Below are 19,270 nucleotides of genomic sequence, written 5' to 3'. Positions count from 1 at the left end.
TGTTCAGTTGAATTTTTACCATGCTAGTGTTACATGTATGCTTCATGAATTTGGCATCATCATCTGATACCATAACAGTACCATGGTACATTTGTAGTAAGATTTTTGGGTAACACTTTACAATAAGGTTCATTAGTTAATGTATTAACTAACATGAACTAACCATGAGCTATACATTTGTTACTGTATTTGTTAATCTTTGTTAACGTTAGTTAATAGAAATACAGCTGTTCATTGTTAGTTCATGTTAGTTCACAGTGCATGAACTAATGTGCACAAGATTTTAATAAAGTATTAGTAAATGTTGAAATTAACATTCACAAAGATTAATAAATGCTGTATACGTGCAATTCATTATTAGTTCATGTTAACTAATGTATTTAACTAATGTTAACTAACGAACCTTATTGTAAAGTGTTACCGATTTTTGTAGTAAAGATGGTGAAAGCGAGTGTTCATTTCTTATCATTAGTGGCGTTTTCTAAGGCAAGCATCGCTATTATTATTGCTTATATGTGGGGTTAGTGATTTGAATAAACTCCAAAGTTTAAGTATGAATAAACAGCTTCCACTCAGTGTGTCCTAAAGACATAAATGGATGTTTAAGTTGTGTAGCTTGTTAAACAAAGTTTTGCTGTTACTTTTGCGATCAGAGTTTTTTTGCCTGCCGGATAATGCAAAAAAAAAAAAAAAAATCCAGTAAATTTATAATGAAGGAGGGAACCGAGCCATATCTAGAGACCAGAGTATTATACCAGAAATACTTGAAAGTGGGATCTTTTGACGACTAAGTAAGCAACTACCTATCAACCACCCACTCGTTAGCTCGTTAAAACCACCCACAATGCCCTAGCGTTTCAGCAGGAAGTTTTGCACTGGCAAGCCCCACTCTCTGAACATGTTCAAGTCTAGTTTCCTTTCTTTTACTAAACTGAAAGAGAAGAACATGTTTCTTTTTCACTTTGGGTTATCTGTGTTAAACTGCAGAGTCATTTCTGCACAGTTCACTGCAAGATGAATGTTAAAAACAAGATGAATGAGAGCAAACAAAACTCCAAGCCAACATGTCTAGGTTGAAAAAGGGGGTATTTGCTGGCTGCGAGCAAACACACACACACACACACATCCCTCTCCCAGTGAAAAATAGAAGTTGTTCTGTAAGTCTTTTGTTCGTTCAGACTAGCACACACATTTATAGTCATGGCTGAGAGGAGACGGCACCAGTGGCCCCTCTTCACACTGAGAGGAGTCGTCTCGCTGCTGTTGCCTCGTGAAGTCAGATCGCGTCGTCCTCATCAGAGCCGTGTGACGCAGGTAAACTGTTCTGTTAACCATGCAAGCTCTCATGTCCTGTTATTTCAATGTGTTCCTGTGTAGAATTGTATTGACTTTTTGAGAGAACACAGCAGTATGAGCTCAATTAGGACGTCACTGTAAAAAAATAAAAAAATCTATAAAAACCATTTGCCAAAAGCATTCGAAAATCTGACAACTCTTTCTATTTTGTTTTTCTGGTGATTGTATCATATTTATCAGGATGTATTTTTACTGGAAAACAAGAATGTCGTGCAGTAAACATGCTTGGATGTTCATGACTTTATGAGAAGACTCCGCTCAATTAGGATCTCACTGAAGTTTTGTGATGAAGTAACACTTCCTAAGATGCATTTTCTTTGTCTTTTTTTATGGAGGACGTGAAGCCTTAAGGCTGGTGGCAGATACTTCACCCCAACTGCGCAGCTGGCAAAAACAGCATGAGTCTCCTTCGCAGGTCCTCATCATGGAGGAGGCCTGGGGAGCGAGGTCATTATGAGGGCCCTGTGGCGCAGGTGAATGAGCCCCCTCGCAGAGCTCGTCCACAGAGCTGCATAGAAGGTGGCAGCATGGACAAATGGCTTCAGACTCTAGAGGGACTCCAATCACGTCCTCTCCAGAAGAAAATACCTCAGTTTGCGGACAGGACCTGTTCAACACCGGTTCTCCCGAATGAGATGACGGGAAGTAACCCACTCTGTCCTCCTGACCTTTCCTCTCTCGGCAGGAGGAATCGGACCTCTAGCGTCTGGCCAAGTGTTGAGAGCCTGGAGTCTCATGCAAGGAGCAAGACGGTTCACATTAAACCCGCTCCCGGTGCAGAAAGAGCTCAGTTCTGTGCCGTCGCCCCGGTTCACTTCGGCTGGCTGCCCATACAAAGACATGTGATACTGACGGACATCTCTAACAACAGCCAAGACAACAGCAGGTGCCAGGTAAGTAAGAAAGGGAAGTGATGTCACAGCGGAAGTTCAGAATAGCGTACTACCATACACTATAATATTTCTGCAGTATGTATTTTGTGCACAGCATCGTTAGCCATATGGTCGCAAGTTCTGTCGTTATCAGCATAGTTCAGCGATTTGGTGTTTCCCGAAACCATCGTTCCAACGAACGTTCGTGAACAGCATCGCAAACTTGTGTGTTTGGAACGACAGCTCTCGAGCTGTGGTTAGAAGCATATTTTCTAGTTTACATGGGATGAATCCTTATCTTTAGCAAAATAAGCAAGCTGACATTCAGTACAACCCGTGTTATTTATTTAGAATTCATACAAATGTAATTTACGTCTTTTAGTTTGTCAAGAGATTTAAAGCACCGTTTTTGAAGACTGCGCATGTGCGAACGTGCTCTACTATGTAAGAACGAGCCAAATATTGAGTCTGGTAATAAAGCAAAATAACTGAGAAAAATTAGAAATGGACTTCAGATGCAATGTCTGTAACTTATATGACAAAATCTAGCGTTAATTCGATCTCAAACAGATTAATTAAAATAAGTTATTAGACCACCACGTGCGAGACGTCATAAACCAACGTGGTTGAACGATACTTTACGACATACGGTTTGAAAAACCACCCAGCAACCATCCAGATCACTACCGAAAATGTAACAGTTCAGCGACATTGCATTCTGTTTACCATACTTAAAAAAAAAAGTATATACTCTCCAATATACAGTAAGCAGTATGCTAATATTCAATTCTGAACTTTTGAATTTAATTTATAAAATGCTTTTGGAATGGTTTTAAAGTGTCCCCTGATAATGGCTTATCTCCTCTTTATAGAGGAAAATTGTTCAGATATTCACTAAATCACTTACTGTAGGTTCAGTCTTATTTTATTTTTTTACAATATAGAATGTTGCAGTTTTTATATGGAAATAAGATTAAATGTAATAAAAACTGATCTGTGGGAGTTCCACAATAGAGCTCTACTATGTCACATGTTGCCGTTTAGTGTCTCACTATGATTCTACTCAATATCAAACTTTTTTTGCTCATGAGTTCAGAATGATTGAGTCATCCGCACTGGAGATAAAAGCCTTCAGAGTCCTGCAGACTATCTGCCACCACACTGCACAACAATCACTCTCACCTCTACTGGGAACAAATCCCGGAAATGAACAGCCAAGCTCTCAGACCTGATTTACCTTAGTGCCAACTGATGCCAGAAAGAGAGAGTGAAATAGAAAACTGAAAGGAGGGAAAGAGAGAAAAATATCTGGATGACTGTCAAGTACACGAACTTCAGTGGCTGTCTGGGTGCTGCATGAAGTCGAGATAAAAGCGCTCCGTCAGCAGGTGCTTAGATCCGTTCGGAACAGATTTAGGAACGAATAGATTCAACCACATCAGAGCCAACAACAGGATCACAACAGAGCCGCAGGGCCCGGAGGATGGAAATGAATCCTAAAGCATTTGTGAACCATGCATATTTTCACTTTAGTCATCTTATGCTCAAACTTCAGTAGAGTTTGGACACCTCAAAATGTCTGAATGTCATTGCATTGGCAAAGTCGCGCAGGTGTATAGCAGAGGTGATGGTTCATCAAGCTTCAAAACCTTCATTTGTTTTGAACCAGCACTCTTAGAAGAAAAGGTTCTATATAGAACCTTAAAAGGTTCTATAGGCGCTTCATATTTGTAACCCCTAAAAGGTTCTATACAGAACCCAAGAAAGGGTTCTTTCTTGTCATTATAGAACCTTTTTAGCATAAAAGGTTCTTTGGAGTTGAGTAAAGAACCCTATGGTTCTATATAGAACCCCAATGAACCCTTTTTTTCTAAGAGTGTAGAACCTTTTAGGGGTTCCAAATACGAAGCGCCTATAGAACCTTTTAAGGTTCTATATAGAACCTTTTCTTCTAAGAGTGAGTGATTTGGAGCATGTATCAAACATCCAAAGTCACATGATTTAAGTAAATAAGGCTTTGTTACGTCATAAATGCGATTATATCTGTGAACCAATGAACCAATGTCTATATGGTTTATACCTGATCTCGGATCGATTTTTCTTGACATTTTATAGTTTTTCTCGATTGTTTACACACATTTTCTGAAAGCATGTGTAGCGTTTATGCCTCGGACTTTTGGTCCGTATGAATTAACTCAAATGATCTATAGGGAATTTTAATAACTAATCATGAATATGATTAATATTTGCATATTACAGTTACATTAAACTATCGAAATTGAAAATGTATAGATTATACGAATATATGAATAATCGATCACAACGTCTTATAATTCCTCATTCATATATCAATAATCTTATTTAATTTCGATCATGGGATAACCTTTTAAGGGAAATTCATGTAGTGATCAAATAGGTGTTTGTCCCGCAAAAACCATCAAAGATCAATCCATCAATCTCTCAATCAAGTTATCCCTTATAAACTCCAAGAAATATCAACTTTCTGGTCGTGAACGTTAATTTTCCTGTGTTTATAAAATTAAACTACCTTAATGTAGTGCATAATAAGCGCGGTAGCTCTTAGTTCGTAAACCTCATTGACTCGTATTTTTACAAGCAATTTCACAGAAACAGTTGAATATATTGTTTTAATAAATGCAAACTACAGAATATAACGGAATACACATACTGATTATATGTTTTATACGTCTATGTACAGTTACTTACATTAAACAGACAAGACAAAAACGGGTAACAGCTGATGAGGGAAGGAGAGTTATAGAGAGTTGGGGAGGGGCGCGCGCCGTAGCACGCGCTGAGATTGTAGAGAGATAGAGAAAGAGAGAATGGTCACGTGTGACCATAGAACAGCAAACATCACAGACCTTTGAGAGAGACATCAATCAAAACAAACCTTAAAACATTAACACTCGTCAGAGTTTGATACTTGCAAAAAAGGTTCGTTTGTGTGTGATGAGCTGTGTCCAGCATGCGCGTGTTCTCGTGTCTGAGGCGCGTTCTCCCGTGTCGTTTCGGAGCCGGGCGCGTGCTCGTTGCCAGAGCACGTTTCCGCGGGAGCTTTGAAAGCTGGTTGAAAGTGAAGTTGCTGAAGGAATTCAGGCTCCGTTCGTTCGACTCGTAGGTGGAAACGAACAAAGGGGAATTAGGAAATTAAACAAAAGAAACTTTATAAAGAAAATAAAAGCAGGGAACTCCGTGAGGGAGTTTAGATCGGGGACGTCACATGATGAGCAGTGATGAAGGCAGGGAGCGCAGAGCAAGAGAGCGATTTTTGGGGGAGCTGTGGCCTTTAAAGAATGTATAGCTCCACCTTTGTTTGGCACAAGTAGCCTATCACCTTCAGTGATCTGAGAGCGGGAGACTTTTCTTTGTTTGTAAAGACATGCCCACTTTGACCATGTCATGTGAGAAATCGAATTTAACATTCATATCTAGAAGTATGGTATTTCCTAGAATAAATGCATATTATTGTACCTTGCAGTCAAGATTCGACTCCAACATGTTTTTCCCATTACAATGATACCTCGAATGACGTTTCTGCACAAATACAGGGTTACATAATTTCCTCATAATCACTAGCATAGGGATTATTTCAGATGCTTCAGACATTATCTTGACCAATTATACACACAAAAATATATATCAAAAACATTGCTATTGGATCATATGTGGACATTTCAGTTTAAGGGTCCATGAGTGTGTGTGTGTGTGTGCATACATTCCAGAGTATGATAGAGCCACAGAGTTCCTTCTGTTTTATGGCCTGTGAGTGTCCGGTTACATGCTCATGCATGCGTTTGGACAGGAAGTTTGGGGGCTGGGTTCTATGGAGAGCCACCAAAACTCTTTTCTGTTCAGACAGTGAATGAAGTGTTTGGAGAAAACGATTAGCTAATTTGATAAGCACCTGTCCGGATGTCATTGTTGCTACATTTCCCCCTTTTTGTTCGATTAAGTCAGAGGATGGACTTCATCGAACAACAACTTAGCACAATGGATGACAGGTGGTTTGCTAGACTGATGGCTCAGCCCACATGAGGTTGAGGTGGTCGATGGTGTGGGGTTCTGTGAGAAACCGCCGACACGGCTTTGTGAGCTTGGCTGTGGATGTTCACATCTCGTTGAGTCTGGCACAGGGTGAAGGCCAAGACGAGTGTCAGTGCGTGGTCGGTGACCTTGGAAAGATACGACAGTATCCGCTGCGGTCCAGGTTTGGACACAGGTGAGGTATTCAGGCTGGGCGGTTGCCCATGCTTGGAGGGCTGTGTTGACAGGAGCAATGTTCGTGAGTTGGGACCCCCTTTTCTCAAACCAGAGATCTCCTTCTGGATCTAGGGTGACGTTGTAGTTCTTAAAGGATGGGAGTTCCAGTGCTGTCTGGTACTCTTTGCTCGGAAGATGGTACCATGACAGGTTACCGAGGTGTGAGATGGCACCTGTCAGTACTTGAGTCGGCATACTCGGGTTGAGCAGGTTGACACGGCTGGTTGTATCATGCTGTTCGTGAGTGACAGTGGCTGGGTGCGCAGGTGTGTTAGCCAGCCATCGTTCACCTACAATCTTTGCTTGTGTTTCTGTGACTTGTGTGCGAGGCTTAGCTTCAGCAGGGCAGCGTGTGTGGCTGACCAGGGGTTGCAACTCGCAGATCCCTTCAGTGTTGTCTCTGAGGAAGGGCTTGCTAGGGCAGAGATAATGAAAGTCTTTGGTCAAGGTGCACCCGTGCAGGTTTGGGGCCGGGAACAGCAGGGTGTCGCTGTCGGGGTAGGCCACCACGTCTGGAGTGCATATCTTGAACTGGGTCCTGCTTTTCCAGGACCCGCTGTTGACAATGTCTTTGAGCCTGCAGGTTTGGTTTGACTCGATGATGGGTAGGTTTAGGAGAAAACCCACTTCTCTCTGCTCGGGGTTGACGTGAAGTGGGGTGGCGCAACCCAGCGAGTAAGCAAGGTGTGTTTGAAAAGGGTCAGCTGGCGTGGTGATGCTGGAAGCCAGCACAGTTCGCACAAGGCTTAAAGGTTTCAGGTACGGTGGGATTGCACCTGTGGCTAGGCTGTCATTGGAGGAGCTCACCTCCCACAGCATGTCTGTCGTTAGCGCTGTAATCAGCGGAGTCTGGGCAAAGTCATTCTGGAAGATAACAAACAGTGGTTTCATGGAGTTCACAGTCTGGTTTGCTGTGTTGATACTGGACGTACCAATGTTAAACAGAGTTCTGTCGGCAGCTACGGCTCCGAGCAACGCTCCCAGGAACCGTTTGGATCGGTGGTTGGTGCTTAGGAGTCCTGATTGCGTGACAGTCACTTTCTCAAGTTGGTTGAGCAGGTGTTCGACCTTGGCTTTGGCGTGAGAGAGGGAGTCCTCTGTCCGTTGGGCACTTGCCCAGATGTATGGGGCTGCGGTGCTGGGGTAGTGTGCTCTGTAGACCGGGCGGGACTGGATGAGTCGACCATACACTGGCTGAGTGTAGGTTCCGCAGTCGGTGATCAGAAGTCTCAGTTGTTCTCTCGGTGGCAGCTGTCCTCTGGATGGCTGACAGCACAGCCTGACGACCCACAGCAGCAACCTGGTACAGATGACAGGGAGAGAGAGAGAGAAAGGGAAGGAAGAGGCAAACGAGAGTTGTCTTTGGTTGGACAGGGCAGTTCTTTTGCTTTGTGGGTGGCAGCTAGGTTTAGCTCGCCTTGGCCCATGTTTTGTCACATCTTTCTGCCAGCCTGTCGCTTGCTTCAATGTCTCGTCAGTGACTCTGGTGCTGTGTTGTGCCGCACATGATGCGTCATAGATAAACATTGGCATGACCCCCCTTTTGCAACTGTTCAGCACAAGCTTTTGCGCTGTGATGTCAACAGGTGCAGAACCCGTAATGTTGTGTGTATGCAGCGTGTGTATGTTATGCAGCGGTTTGAGGCACTGGCTGTCAGTGAGCTCAGACGGCGTGCAAGGGAGACAGGAGGGGTAAAAGTGGAGGCAATGCAAAGTCTTTGTGGTGTCAGAAGCCCGCATGTCCGCTATGTTGGGTGTTGCAGACAGCGGAGCCCGCGTAAGCGGCACAGGGTTAGGCAGTGTAGCCTGTAAAAGGCTTATGCAGTGTGTAGTCGCTGCAACTGTGAGGGAGGGTGGGTGGGTCGGGTGTGACCACCGCTTTCCGTTTAGTGCGCCAGGCTTGGCGCGGGCATGAGTTTGGTCATGTAGCTGCAGGTCAGTCTTGACCTTGGCGCAGCATTTGTTAAAGTCTTTTGTGAGCTGAAAGGTGCAGGGTAGCGAACTTGAAACTTGACCTGTTGCTAAGTCTGTGTCGTTGTGACTGGCTGTGGGAGTTCCCATGAACTGTGTGACCTGACAGTCTGGCTCTGTGGAAAGTCTCGTGACCTCTGTGATCTGACAGTCTGGCTCGGGTGGCCTGTGTGACTGGATGGGGAGAGGTTCTGGCACTTGAGCCCAAAGAGTTCGCTTTTTGAAGTCCAGTAAGGGCTCGAAACGATCCAGCAGGTCTTTGCCAATGATGAGTGGATGAGTGTTCATTGGTGAAACGTACACAGGGTGAGTCAGTGACATAAAACCTATTGACAGGTGGATTAGAGTTAGCTGTTCAAGCCGGATGCTATTTTGGCTGTATGAATGCACATTTAGTTCACAAGTGTGAGATTCAAGAGTTCGATTCTGTCTCTTAGCTTCGACTTTGAGTCTTTTGAAAAGTTGAGATGAGATCACAGTGAGGTCTGCTCCTGTGTCTATCAAGGCTTCAAGTTTCACTTCCTTCTCCAAAGTGCAGGCTAGGTAGGGTTTCCTGGTCACCCCCCTTTCAAGAAGGTGTCCCAGAAACTGTGGCATCGGGGCTGTTGTTGTCAGCCGGAGTGAATGGTAGGTGTTGTCAGTTTGTGATGCAACAATGAGTGAGTGAGTGGAGCTGCTATTTGGTGATGTAACAGCAAAGTTCATGGGTTGCGATTTGATAACAATGTCTGGTGGGTTGTCCCCGGGAGGGACGTGTGGCTTGCTGCGGGGGCAGCTAGCCGGAACAGCACTTCCTGGGACTTTGTGATGTTGGTCCCAGGTGTGAGGTGTTGTGCTGTTTCGTGTGGGGTGTGCAGCTGTCAGCTGTGGTGCTGGAGCGGAGCTGTCACTTTGTGGTGTGACAGCTAGCTCTGTAGTCTGTGGGGGACGAGCAGTGTTCGTGGTGCTTGGCTCAGGCAGATGGCAGTCAGACAGGGTGTTGGTTTCAGTTCTTATGCTTAGACATAAGATGTCTGGTTCGTCCTTGTCTCTCTCGCGATGTTTCTTGTGAAGAAACTCTTTCAGCATCCTCACGATCTCTGCTGTCTCCGACGTGGCTGCACTGTGTTTTTCTGGTGTGTGATAAGGCTTGGGCTTACCAGTAGCATGTCGAGAGGGGTTCCAGGGCCGGCTTTCTGGGCTTGGAGTTCTGGACGGCGGGTGATGCGGGTCCCAGAATCTTTTAGAGCGCTCGCTCCGATGCTTTGGATGAGCACCGTCACGGTTGTGCTGCCCTCTGCTGGCTTGGAACGGTCTTGACTCTCTGTTGAAAGATCTGTGACTGTGGTGCTGTTGGGCACCCTCTGTGTCTAGCTCTGAGCAGTGCTCAGAGACAGAGTCGATTGTGGGGTCTTTTACAGTCTTTTTGGAAATAGTCTTTTGCTTGGTGTAAGCTTTGTGGACCAAGTCTCGTAGCTGTTGGGTGGACATGCTACGTGGACAGGCCAGAACGCCTAAGTGATGACTCACTGTGGGATGCAGATTTCGGAGGAACAGCGTCCTGAAGTTGACATCTTCTTCCATACCGGGCTCGTTTCGTGCTCCGAAGTAGGCGTGTCGGAGTCGGCCGTAGTAGGAATGTGGGTGTTCAGGTCGGGCCTGTTTGATGTCCATGGCGGTGAAGACCCCTTGTTCTGATTCTGGATCAGAGAATTCACGGATCAAAGCTTGTCGCAGCTGCTGGTAGTCCCTTTTGACAGTCTCTGGTTGACGGTCTAGGAAGCTGCGCACGTCACGGCTAGACGTAAGTCTGAGCAGGTAAAACTTGTCCCAAGCTGTCACGTTGGCGACAGTTTGCAGGTGAAAGTCAATGTCTTGAAGATAAGCGTGTACATCATGGCCTCCTGCAAGGTTTGGAGTGAACGTGGGGATGTTTCTGGCCAACTTGTCAAAGTTTGTGGGGGGAGAGCTGTGGCTGGGGGCCCAATCCGTCTGGAGGGGATTCTGACCCGTTTCAGCTCCGCCCCCTTCAGCTTTGGGAGCCGTGCCGCGTTCAGCGGTAAGTGTTCTCTGGGAGAGCCCCCCCCTTTCTGCTGACAGGGGTTTTTGTTGGCTGACTGGTGATGTCTGGAACAATGGGCTTACGCCCCCCTTTTCAGCCCTGGGTTCTTGGCTGAAAGGTTCGTACCGGCTGGTTAGGGGAAATTTTGTGGTGTGTGTTTCCCCTACCCGGTCACTATTAAGTCTGTAAGAATGTCTCAGTTCTCTGTGAACAATGTCAAGTTCGTCTCTGAGATCATGTCTCTGCAGAGTAAGCTCATGGATTTCAGCTCTGGCCACCTGTAAGTGTTTTTCACAGGCTGTGGCTTTAGCGTTTTTGTCTCTTAGTTCAGTCTTTGCTCTCTCGAGGAGAGCGTCACTTTGTTGGAGTCTTTCGTCGAGTTCTTTACGGGTTTCTTTCTCCGACTGTTCTCTTTGGTCTGTGTCGAGGCGAAGATCTTGCAGGGCCTTTCGAAGTCTTTCTACTTCTTTCTGTAGCTCTGGATCTGTGGCGTCCTCTTTCTCGGTCTGGAGAAGAAGCTGGTCTAGATGACTTTGGGTGTGGGCCTGGTTCCTCCGGGCCTCCTCTGCTTGAAGCTTTAGCGCTGCTGCTTCCTGCTCCAGGTTGATGTGGCTCCTTTCGCTGAGCCGTGCCTGGGCGACGAGTTTGTGTGCGAGGCTTCCGACGATCTTGGCCCAGTCCTTGTAGCTGTAGCTCTGTGTCGGATCGTGGGTCATCAGTTTGACCAGGTCGGTGTCCAGCTGTTCTCGGCTCAGGGGCTCTGCGTCAGCGGCGTCTCCGGGCAGGAAGTCGGTCGTCATGGCTCTCAACCACAACTCGAGTTCGTCCCACTGGGCAGCCATACTGGACGGCCGTGACCTTGGCACACTGTGGGCGAGAGAGAACACAGAACACACACACAAAGAGACCAATGCAAGTTCGTTTTAAGGTTAACGAGCTATGATCATACGGCTATGCCGTTTATGAGAATTTTGGGGCTAACTGATGCCAACAGTTAGACAGTTCGCGGAGCCAATTAACTTGGGTCGTCTGAGGACCTGCACTAGGGGTTGTGACGAGCAGTAGCCTGGCGGGTCACGTGGTGGCCCCGGCTGCTGGTGGTCACTCTACTGCTTAGCTTCTTTGATGGCTCTCTCAGGTTACTGTTTCTAGGTGAAATGAAAGAAACAAATCACAACAGAACAAAGGGTAGAACAGATCAAAGTGAAATAAGATCAAACAATAGTAACACGGTATGTGTCAGAGAGAATAAGGAGGCCTAAGCCTATTACCACTGCCAGAGTTTACGATAGGGCCTACAGGTGAGTGGGGGCTATCGGGGTAGAAGACCTAGGAAGATGGTGAGGCTTGGAGAAAAGGATAGGGGCCAAACACTTAAATGACCGGGGAATATCTAATATTCTGTGGCTTAAACTAAGTGTATGGGTTTTACCTTATTTAGTCTGCCTGGGGTGAAATGAGGTCACTCAGGTGGGAGCCGGCGGCGCGGTCAACCTTCTTGACGGTCCCAAACACTCGACCGCAGTGGACCCGGGCCCTCTGTTACTCTGTGTACCACGGTGCGACCTTCCCAAACAACTTGCGACCTTAAACACAACCTGGCAACACCAAGGTGTCAACTGCCAGACAGCACGACAAAATTGGGTTTTCCCCGGAACCCTGCCCCTGCAGCAGGCCCTGGTTCAGGTACTTGTCCCGAAATTGCCTTGTGTGTCAGCTGGCGTGGTTGACTTTACCCTTGGAGTGCTAAATTGCTGATGTAGCAGTTGCGTGCCACCCCAATGGTAAGAGACAGAAGAGTCCGAGACTCACGCACGGCCGGTGTCGGTCGTGACGGCCAGGTGACCCCGCTCGCTGGAAACCAACCAGAGATGACTGTCAAATCACCCCCGCGCCCTAGGGAGAACTACATATGGATACACAAAGAGGGGTAAACAGGTGAAAGTTAAAGTCAATTAAGGCTTTCTTGTTTAAACCAAATTTAGTAATCAGGTATGTAGAAATAGAGGCAAAGGCTTTGAAAATAATGATAAAACCAAAAAGGGAATTATGATAATGTTGGTGATTATCAGAATAACCTAAAAGAGAGATAAGAAAAATTAGGAATAATAAAAAAAAGTAATAATTTTTTTTTGAAAAAAAAAATTAATTAAAAAAAAATTAATAAAATAAAATAATGAAAAGACAGGATGAACCCAGAAGAAGAGACAGGCCGCAGTAGTGGGTTTGTCCCACAAAGGGGCGTATCTCCTTTCCGTGGTCGACCTGGTTGAACAGACAAACTTATTCAAATTGAATTCAAACTGGTTTAAATCAAATTTAAAATGAAATTAATCAGAATGATATTTCATAATAATCCAGATAACATCAAAGTATCAGTAATCATTATGAAATAATCAGAAGGGAGAGATGAAATAAGTACACACTTCAAAAGAGTGAAAGGGGAAAAAGAGTGGAACCGTGGCTCAGTATCCACAAGGCCACACGGTGGCGCTGTTTCCTTCTAGTGGATCTCAGTGGCTGACAGCCAAACACAATTTAAATCCAAAATTTAAATCTGGTCTAAACTCGAATTTAAATACGCGTGTAAGGGAATTGAGAAATCAGAATGATATTGTACAATAATTAAGATGCATTAAAGTATCAGTAATTATTATAAAATAATCAGACGAGAAAACAGAAATAAAGCCATTCACACAGAATTGGAAACAGAAAAGCGAGTTGAATGAACCGCTTTAGCGGGTGGCGGCCGCTAGGTGGCGGACTTCCCTCTAACTGGGCTCTCAATGGCTGGGCTGGGATTTAATTTGAGTTTCAATTCCAGTCTTGTTTGAACCAAACTCAAAGTAAATGTACCAGTCAAAAGCAGAACAATTGTCTAACACAAAATAATATTCGCACGAGCAAAGCTGGAAATGCCAATAATTATTGAGAATTTAGACCTAAGCTAATTCACTATTCATCATAGAACACTTGAATTTAGCAGTACAAGAGCATTATCTGAAACGGCCACGAGATGGCGTAGTTGCGCACATGCAGGCTGACGTCAATGGGAGGTGGTGCTCACGCAGGGTGACGTCGTTGGGGCGCGTATTTTGAGACTCAAACACCTAAAAGGACCTCTGGTGTTTAGTCCGCGGAATTACAACCAACTTTAAATGTGACGGAGCTCAGAGCGTTCAGCTCGGTCAGCGCGGCGCTGACTAATGAAAAGGACAAGATCTTTGCAGATCTTTGGGTGCTATTGCACAAGAGCGTGAAGCAGGATTTCGTCGCTGCAAAACACAATTGTGGGCAACTCCCATAGACATTAATCCAAATAGCACGGATTTAAATGTATTAGGTTTTCGATTGATTAGCTAAGTCAACGTTAACCAGGAGTTTATCGTTTTGCTGAATTTTACTGGGTTAACCACGAATTCAATAACGATATTTGCATGCAAGGCCTATATATGTTTGAAAGGAATCTCGCTTAGAAACATATTTATTAATACCGGTAATACGCACGTGAGACTTATTCGTTCACAGCGATTTCAACAAATATTAGAAATGTATCGCCTGCAGAGATATTTCTTCATCTCTTAACAGGACATTTGTAATATTAGGCTAAATACTGCGCAGTGTACATAGCATTTAACAGTGCTAAAATTGTCTAGGCATTTTTTAGCAACTTGTTAAAGTGTAAGGTACTGACTCCGGCTTTTTGCCTCGGTCAGTTAGGAGTGAGTTCGCGTTTGCGACTTATCTCATAATTTCATAACACATGTGCACAAAAATTATTAATAACCATATAAACAGACTGAATACTGAAAATTGCTTATAAAACGAAGTTTGAGATTGCCCGCATTCTCCACCATAAAACTGTAGCGTTTATGCCTCGGACTTTTGGTCCGTATGAATTAACTCAAATGATCTATAGGGAATTTTAATAACTAATCATGAATATGATTAATATTTGCATATTACAGTTACATTAAACTATCGAAATTGAAAATGTATAGATTATACGAATATATGAATAATCGATCACAACGTCTTATAATTCCTCATTCATATATCAATAATCTTATTTAATTTCGATCATGGGATAACCTTTTAAGGGAAATTCATGTAGTGATCAAATAGGTGTTTGTCCCGCAAAAACCATCAAAGATCAATCCATCAATCTCTCAATCAAGTTATCCCTTATAAACTCCAAGAAATATCAACTTTCTGGTCGTGAACGTTAATTTTCCTGTGTTTATAAAATTAAACTACCTTAATGTAGTGCATAATAAGCGCGGTAGCTCTTAGTTCGTAAACCTCATTGACTCGTATTTTTACAAGCAATTTCACAGAAACAGTTGAATATATTGTTTTAATAAATGCAAACTACAGAATATAACGGAATACACATACTGATTATATGTTTTATACGTCTATGTACAGTTACTTACATTAAACAGACAAGACAAAAACGGGTAACAGCTGATGAGGGAAGGAGAGTTATAGAGAGTTGGGGAGGGGCGCGCGCCGTAGCACGCGCTGAGATTGTAGAGAGATAGAGAAAGAGAGAATGGTCACGTGTGACCATAGAACAGCAAACATCACAGACCTTTGAGAGAGACATCAATCAAAACAAACCTTAAAACATTAACACTCGTCAGAGTTTGATACTTGCAAAAAAGGTTCGTTTGTGTGTGATGAGCTGTGTCCAGCATGCGCGTGTTCTCGTGTCTGAGGCGCGTTCTCCCGTGTCGTTTCGGAGCCGGGCGCGTGCTCGTTGCCAGAGCACGTTTCCGCGGGAGCTTTGAAAGCTGGTTGAAAGTGAAGTTGCTGAAGGAATTCAGGCTCCGTTCGTTCGACTCGTAGGTGGAAACGAACAAAGGGGAATTAGGAAATTAAACAAAAGAAACTTTATAAAGAAAATAAAAGCAGGGAACTCCGTGAGGGAGTTTAGATCGGGGACGTCACATGATGAGCAGTGATGAAGGCAGGGAGCGCAGAGCAAGAGAGCGATTTTTGGGGGAGCTGTGGCCTTTAAAGAATGTATAGCTCCACCTTTGTTTGGCACAAGTAGCCTATCACCTTCAGTGATCTGAGAGCGGGAGACTTTTCTTTGTTTGTAAAGACATGCCCACTTTGACCATGTCATGTGAGAAATCGAATTTAACATTCATATCTAGAAGTATGGTATTTCCTAGAATAAATGCATATTATTGTACCTTGCAGTCAAGATTCGACTCCAACATGTTTTTCCCATTACAATGATACCTCGAATGACGTTTCTGCACAAATACAGGGTTACATAATTTCCTCATAATCACTAGCATAGGGATTATTTCAGATGCTTCAGACATTATCTTGACCAATTATACACACAAAAATATATATCAAAAACATTGCTATTGGATCATATGTGGACATTTCAGTTTAAGGGTCCATGAGTGTGTGTGTGTGTGTGCATACATTCCAGAGTATGATAGAGCCACAGAGTTCCTTCTGTTTTATGGCCTGTGAGTGTCCGGTTACATGCTCATGCATGCGTTTGGACAGGAAGTTTGGGGGCTGGGTTCTATGGAGAGCCACCAAAACTCTTTTCTGTTCAGACAGTGAATGAAGTGTTTGGAGAAAACGATTAGCTAATTTGATAAGCACCTGTCCGGATGTCATTGTTGCTACACATGCCTCAGATTCTCAGAACTCTACACACAAATCTAAAAACACACACACACTGGGGTAAAAAATCCTCAATTATCCTGCGAAATTAAACTTTACATTCAAAACAATGTTATTTCTTCTCAAAATGGTATTTTGTTTTCAAATAACACACACAAACCATCATATAGACATAAGAACCAGTTGAACACTGATGTGCTCAATGTAAAACACTTCTTCTCCATTCATCATAATGACTTAGGCCATTTTTTTGTTCAGTGTTACGCTTACTACAGACAGTACATACATAAGTGTGTTGTAAAATATTTGAGAATATTGTTTTTATACTCAGAACACACAAATACACGGTAACAAATATATTTTATTTTTCTCACAAAAACAATGTACACAGTGTACATCCCAACCAACACAAAGTTGCACATACAGTGGTTCTACATACAAAACAACAGAAGCATTTACTGTATACAGTTACAGTAACAAAAAAAAATCCAATGTTTGTATCCAAAACAGAAGAGCTCACCTGTGGCCCTTTTATGCTAAAGCTCTGATTGCTAACTGTAAAACTGTGTGACGGTGTTTGCCGTGTGATGAGTCAGTGTGCATATTTGAATGGCAGTGTGTGTTCCTTGTGAAAACAAGAGATTTTCTGCATGAAAATTGTGCCAAATGCAGAGAATTGTGTGTAGTATTTTGAAAAAAGTGTGTTTTAGAGCTGCAAATTGAGTGTAAAGCAGGAATTGTGCTTGTAGTTTAGCAGAATTGGTTCATGGGGTTGGTGAATGAGTTACATGTTGTGGTAGTTACTCAAGTAGTATTTGTGTGTAAACAATTGAGAAAAAGTGCAATGACACATTTGTATCATAAAAAGGAAGTTGTAGTTAATAGTCTAGTAATTATTGGCCTGATTAATCAAGCTTTCCATAAAAACAAGCCCTCTAATTTAATAAAATAACACATGGTATTAGATAAGTTGTTAATAGCATTTAATAGATTTCACTTTCAATTGGTAAAAGGTGTTTTTATGCATGTTTGAGCTGCATTTACACCGTTATGACCAATAGGTGTTGCGAGCGCTTTGAAAAAGTAAATAATTTTGCGAAGCATTTGTTTCAATTGATTCAAAGTTTCGAAATGCTTAATTTCTTTCTTTCAGAGTAACCACAGCTGTAGTTCATCTAAATGTTCCACTAATGCTTCACAAACACAGTCAAAGCTTTTGTGATCTAATGCAATCCTTTATAGACTGATCATATCTGTCTGTTCCTCAACTAAAGTCTGTGTGTGTTCTTTCAGCAGAAACTGAAGTCTCCCATCACTCCAGTGTTGCTCAGCACTCCTGACAAACTTAACAGACCAAGACCAAATGGTGCGTATTGACTAAGACGGCATATAAAAGTTCTGAATGAACAGCTTGGCGGAGGGCACCAGTGATTTATGTTTGAAGATTTGAGCTTTACACAGTGCTGGTATGAAATAGCATCTTCATTGAATTCAGTGAATTGACCCTACGCAGGGAGTTTGATTGACAGGTGATCTGACCAATCATACTTCGCCATCCGCCATTTTGTCTGACAAAGCAGTCAGGAGAGTTAGTAGATTAACATGAACTTGAGAAGCGGAGTGTACTGACGTCTTTCCGCGGTTAAAACAACATTCCTTCTGATGTTCATTCATGTTTATTTGATGCTATAAATGAACTAGAAGGAAGAGATGATCGGTTCACGAGCAGCTTTAACTGAGGCGACAGAGATCTGTCACGACACATTAAAGAGCCACAAAACTCTATTTATTGTTTACATTTCTTTTAAAAAATGACCAAATTTGAAAGGTGAGACTTTGTTTAGTATCAAAAGTAACCGAAAAGTAAGCTGGTCTGTGTCTGTCAGTGTGTTGTCAGTGTCCTCTCTGCTCAATAGTGTATTTTTCACTGCGTGAGAACATGGTGTGTGTGAGAGCGGCGTAGCTTGTCGGACATAGCAACAGTAACTAAAGGGGGCGGGTCTTTGCGAACGGTCAATTGCTTCATCAGCTGTGCATATTATTAATTTTTTAATATTGCACTGCAATTTTAATATTTTTGGGATAAAAGTGATCACAATGTCATTATTAAATGAGTACATAAAAATAATCAGTGGAGCAGTACATTTAAAATAATGTATTTGGATCAGTCAAATTTGTCGGGGAATTTCAGCGCTATCTCATTTATTAGTGTATGATTACATCATGTATAGAAAAGAAGGTCTGTGACATGCAGTTTTACATTTTCAACCACAGGAGGCAGTTGAGCAGCCAAAGCTCTGGGGCCAGATTCATTTTTTTTATTTTTTTTTACATTATTTTCAAGAATGTCAATTCTTCTTAAGTTTTGTCTTAAGGACAGTTGTACGGAGAAAAATAACTTTAAGTAGCATTAATATATTCTTAAGCTAGAAAATAAGAAGAAAAAATGAATTTGTATGTTTTGCGAATCGCAGCACACAGAGGAACACAGAGACAGTGAGACATAATCTTCTGTTTATTAGTTCATTTATATATTGTATTTATATACTAATCTCTTTGTAGTTTGTCTAAATGTAATTATTTTACCTTATATATATATATATAAGAGTTTTTTGGAGCCAAAGCAGCGTATTTAGAATCCAAGGAAGGGTTTTTGTAGATTGTTTAGAGCCAGGGACAAATTGTTTGGAGTCAGAGACGGATTGTTTGGGTTCAGAAGCAGATTGCTTGGAGTCTGGGACAGAGGAGTATTAGGTTTTCAGTCTCTTCCGGCGGTTTCCTCAATGCCGTTGTCGTCCCAGTTCTCCTGCTGCTGCTGGGATCTTTCTCTCAGTCTGTCAGCAGGTGACGAGCGTATAATGATGCTGCCACAGCGTCAGTGTAATTACAGTGGTGAGAGCAGGACCCAGTCAAGGGGAAGGAGGAGGAATGAGGAGCACTTACTCCTCCATGAGTGTTTACATCAAAAATGTTTGGGAATTTCTCTCCTTTTTCTCTCTCGCCAGCTCCAGATGGTGGGTGACTCTGACAGGAGTCACCGTGTGTGTGTGTGTATGTGTGTGTGTGTGTGTGTGTGTGGGCTGTTCTT

General features: G+C 43.1%; 1 protein-coding gene across 2 annotated transcripts in view; it reads left to right on the top strand.

Annotated features, from left to right (window-relative positions):
* The first annotated feature begins 1,205 nt into the window (after positions 1-1,205).
* Positions 1,206-19,270, top strand: part of cUnh10orf90 (chromosome Un C10orf90 homolog) — a 33,794-nt gene continuing 15,729 nt past the window's right edge. The window contains exons 1-3 of one of the 2 annotated variants that reach the window (XM_079596078.1): positions 1,206-1,314; positions 1,692-2,249; positions 17,479-17,548. In XM_079596078.1, coding sequence (XP_079452204.1) covers positions 1,755-2,249; positions 17,479-17,548 — 565 coding nt within the window. In that variant the 5' untranslated portion in view covers positions 1,206-1,314; positions 1,692-1,754. Of the gene's footprint in view, positions 1,315-1,691; positions 2,250-17,475; positions 17,549-19,270 lie in introns of both variants that reach the window. The other variant, XM_079596077.1, reaches the window with a different exon arrangement.

This window comes from Phoxinus phoxinus, assembly GCF_949152265.1.
Source record: "Phoxinus phoxinus genome assembly, chromosome: 21".
NCBI classification, from domain to species: domain Eukaryota; kingdom Metazoa; phylum Chordata; class Actinopteri; order Cypriniformes; family Leuciscidae; genus Phoxinus; species Phoxinus phoxinus.
The sequence above is the reverse complement of the archived record's forward strand: the minus strand, read 5'-3'. Positions and strand labels throughout refer to the sequence as shown.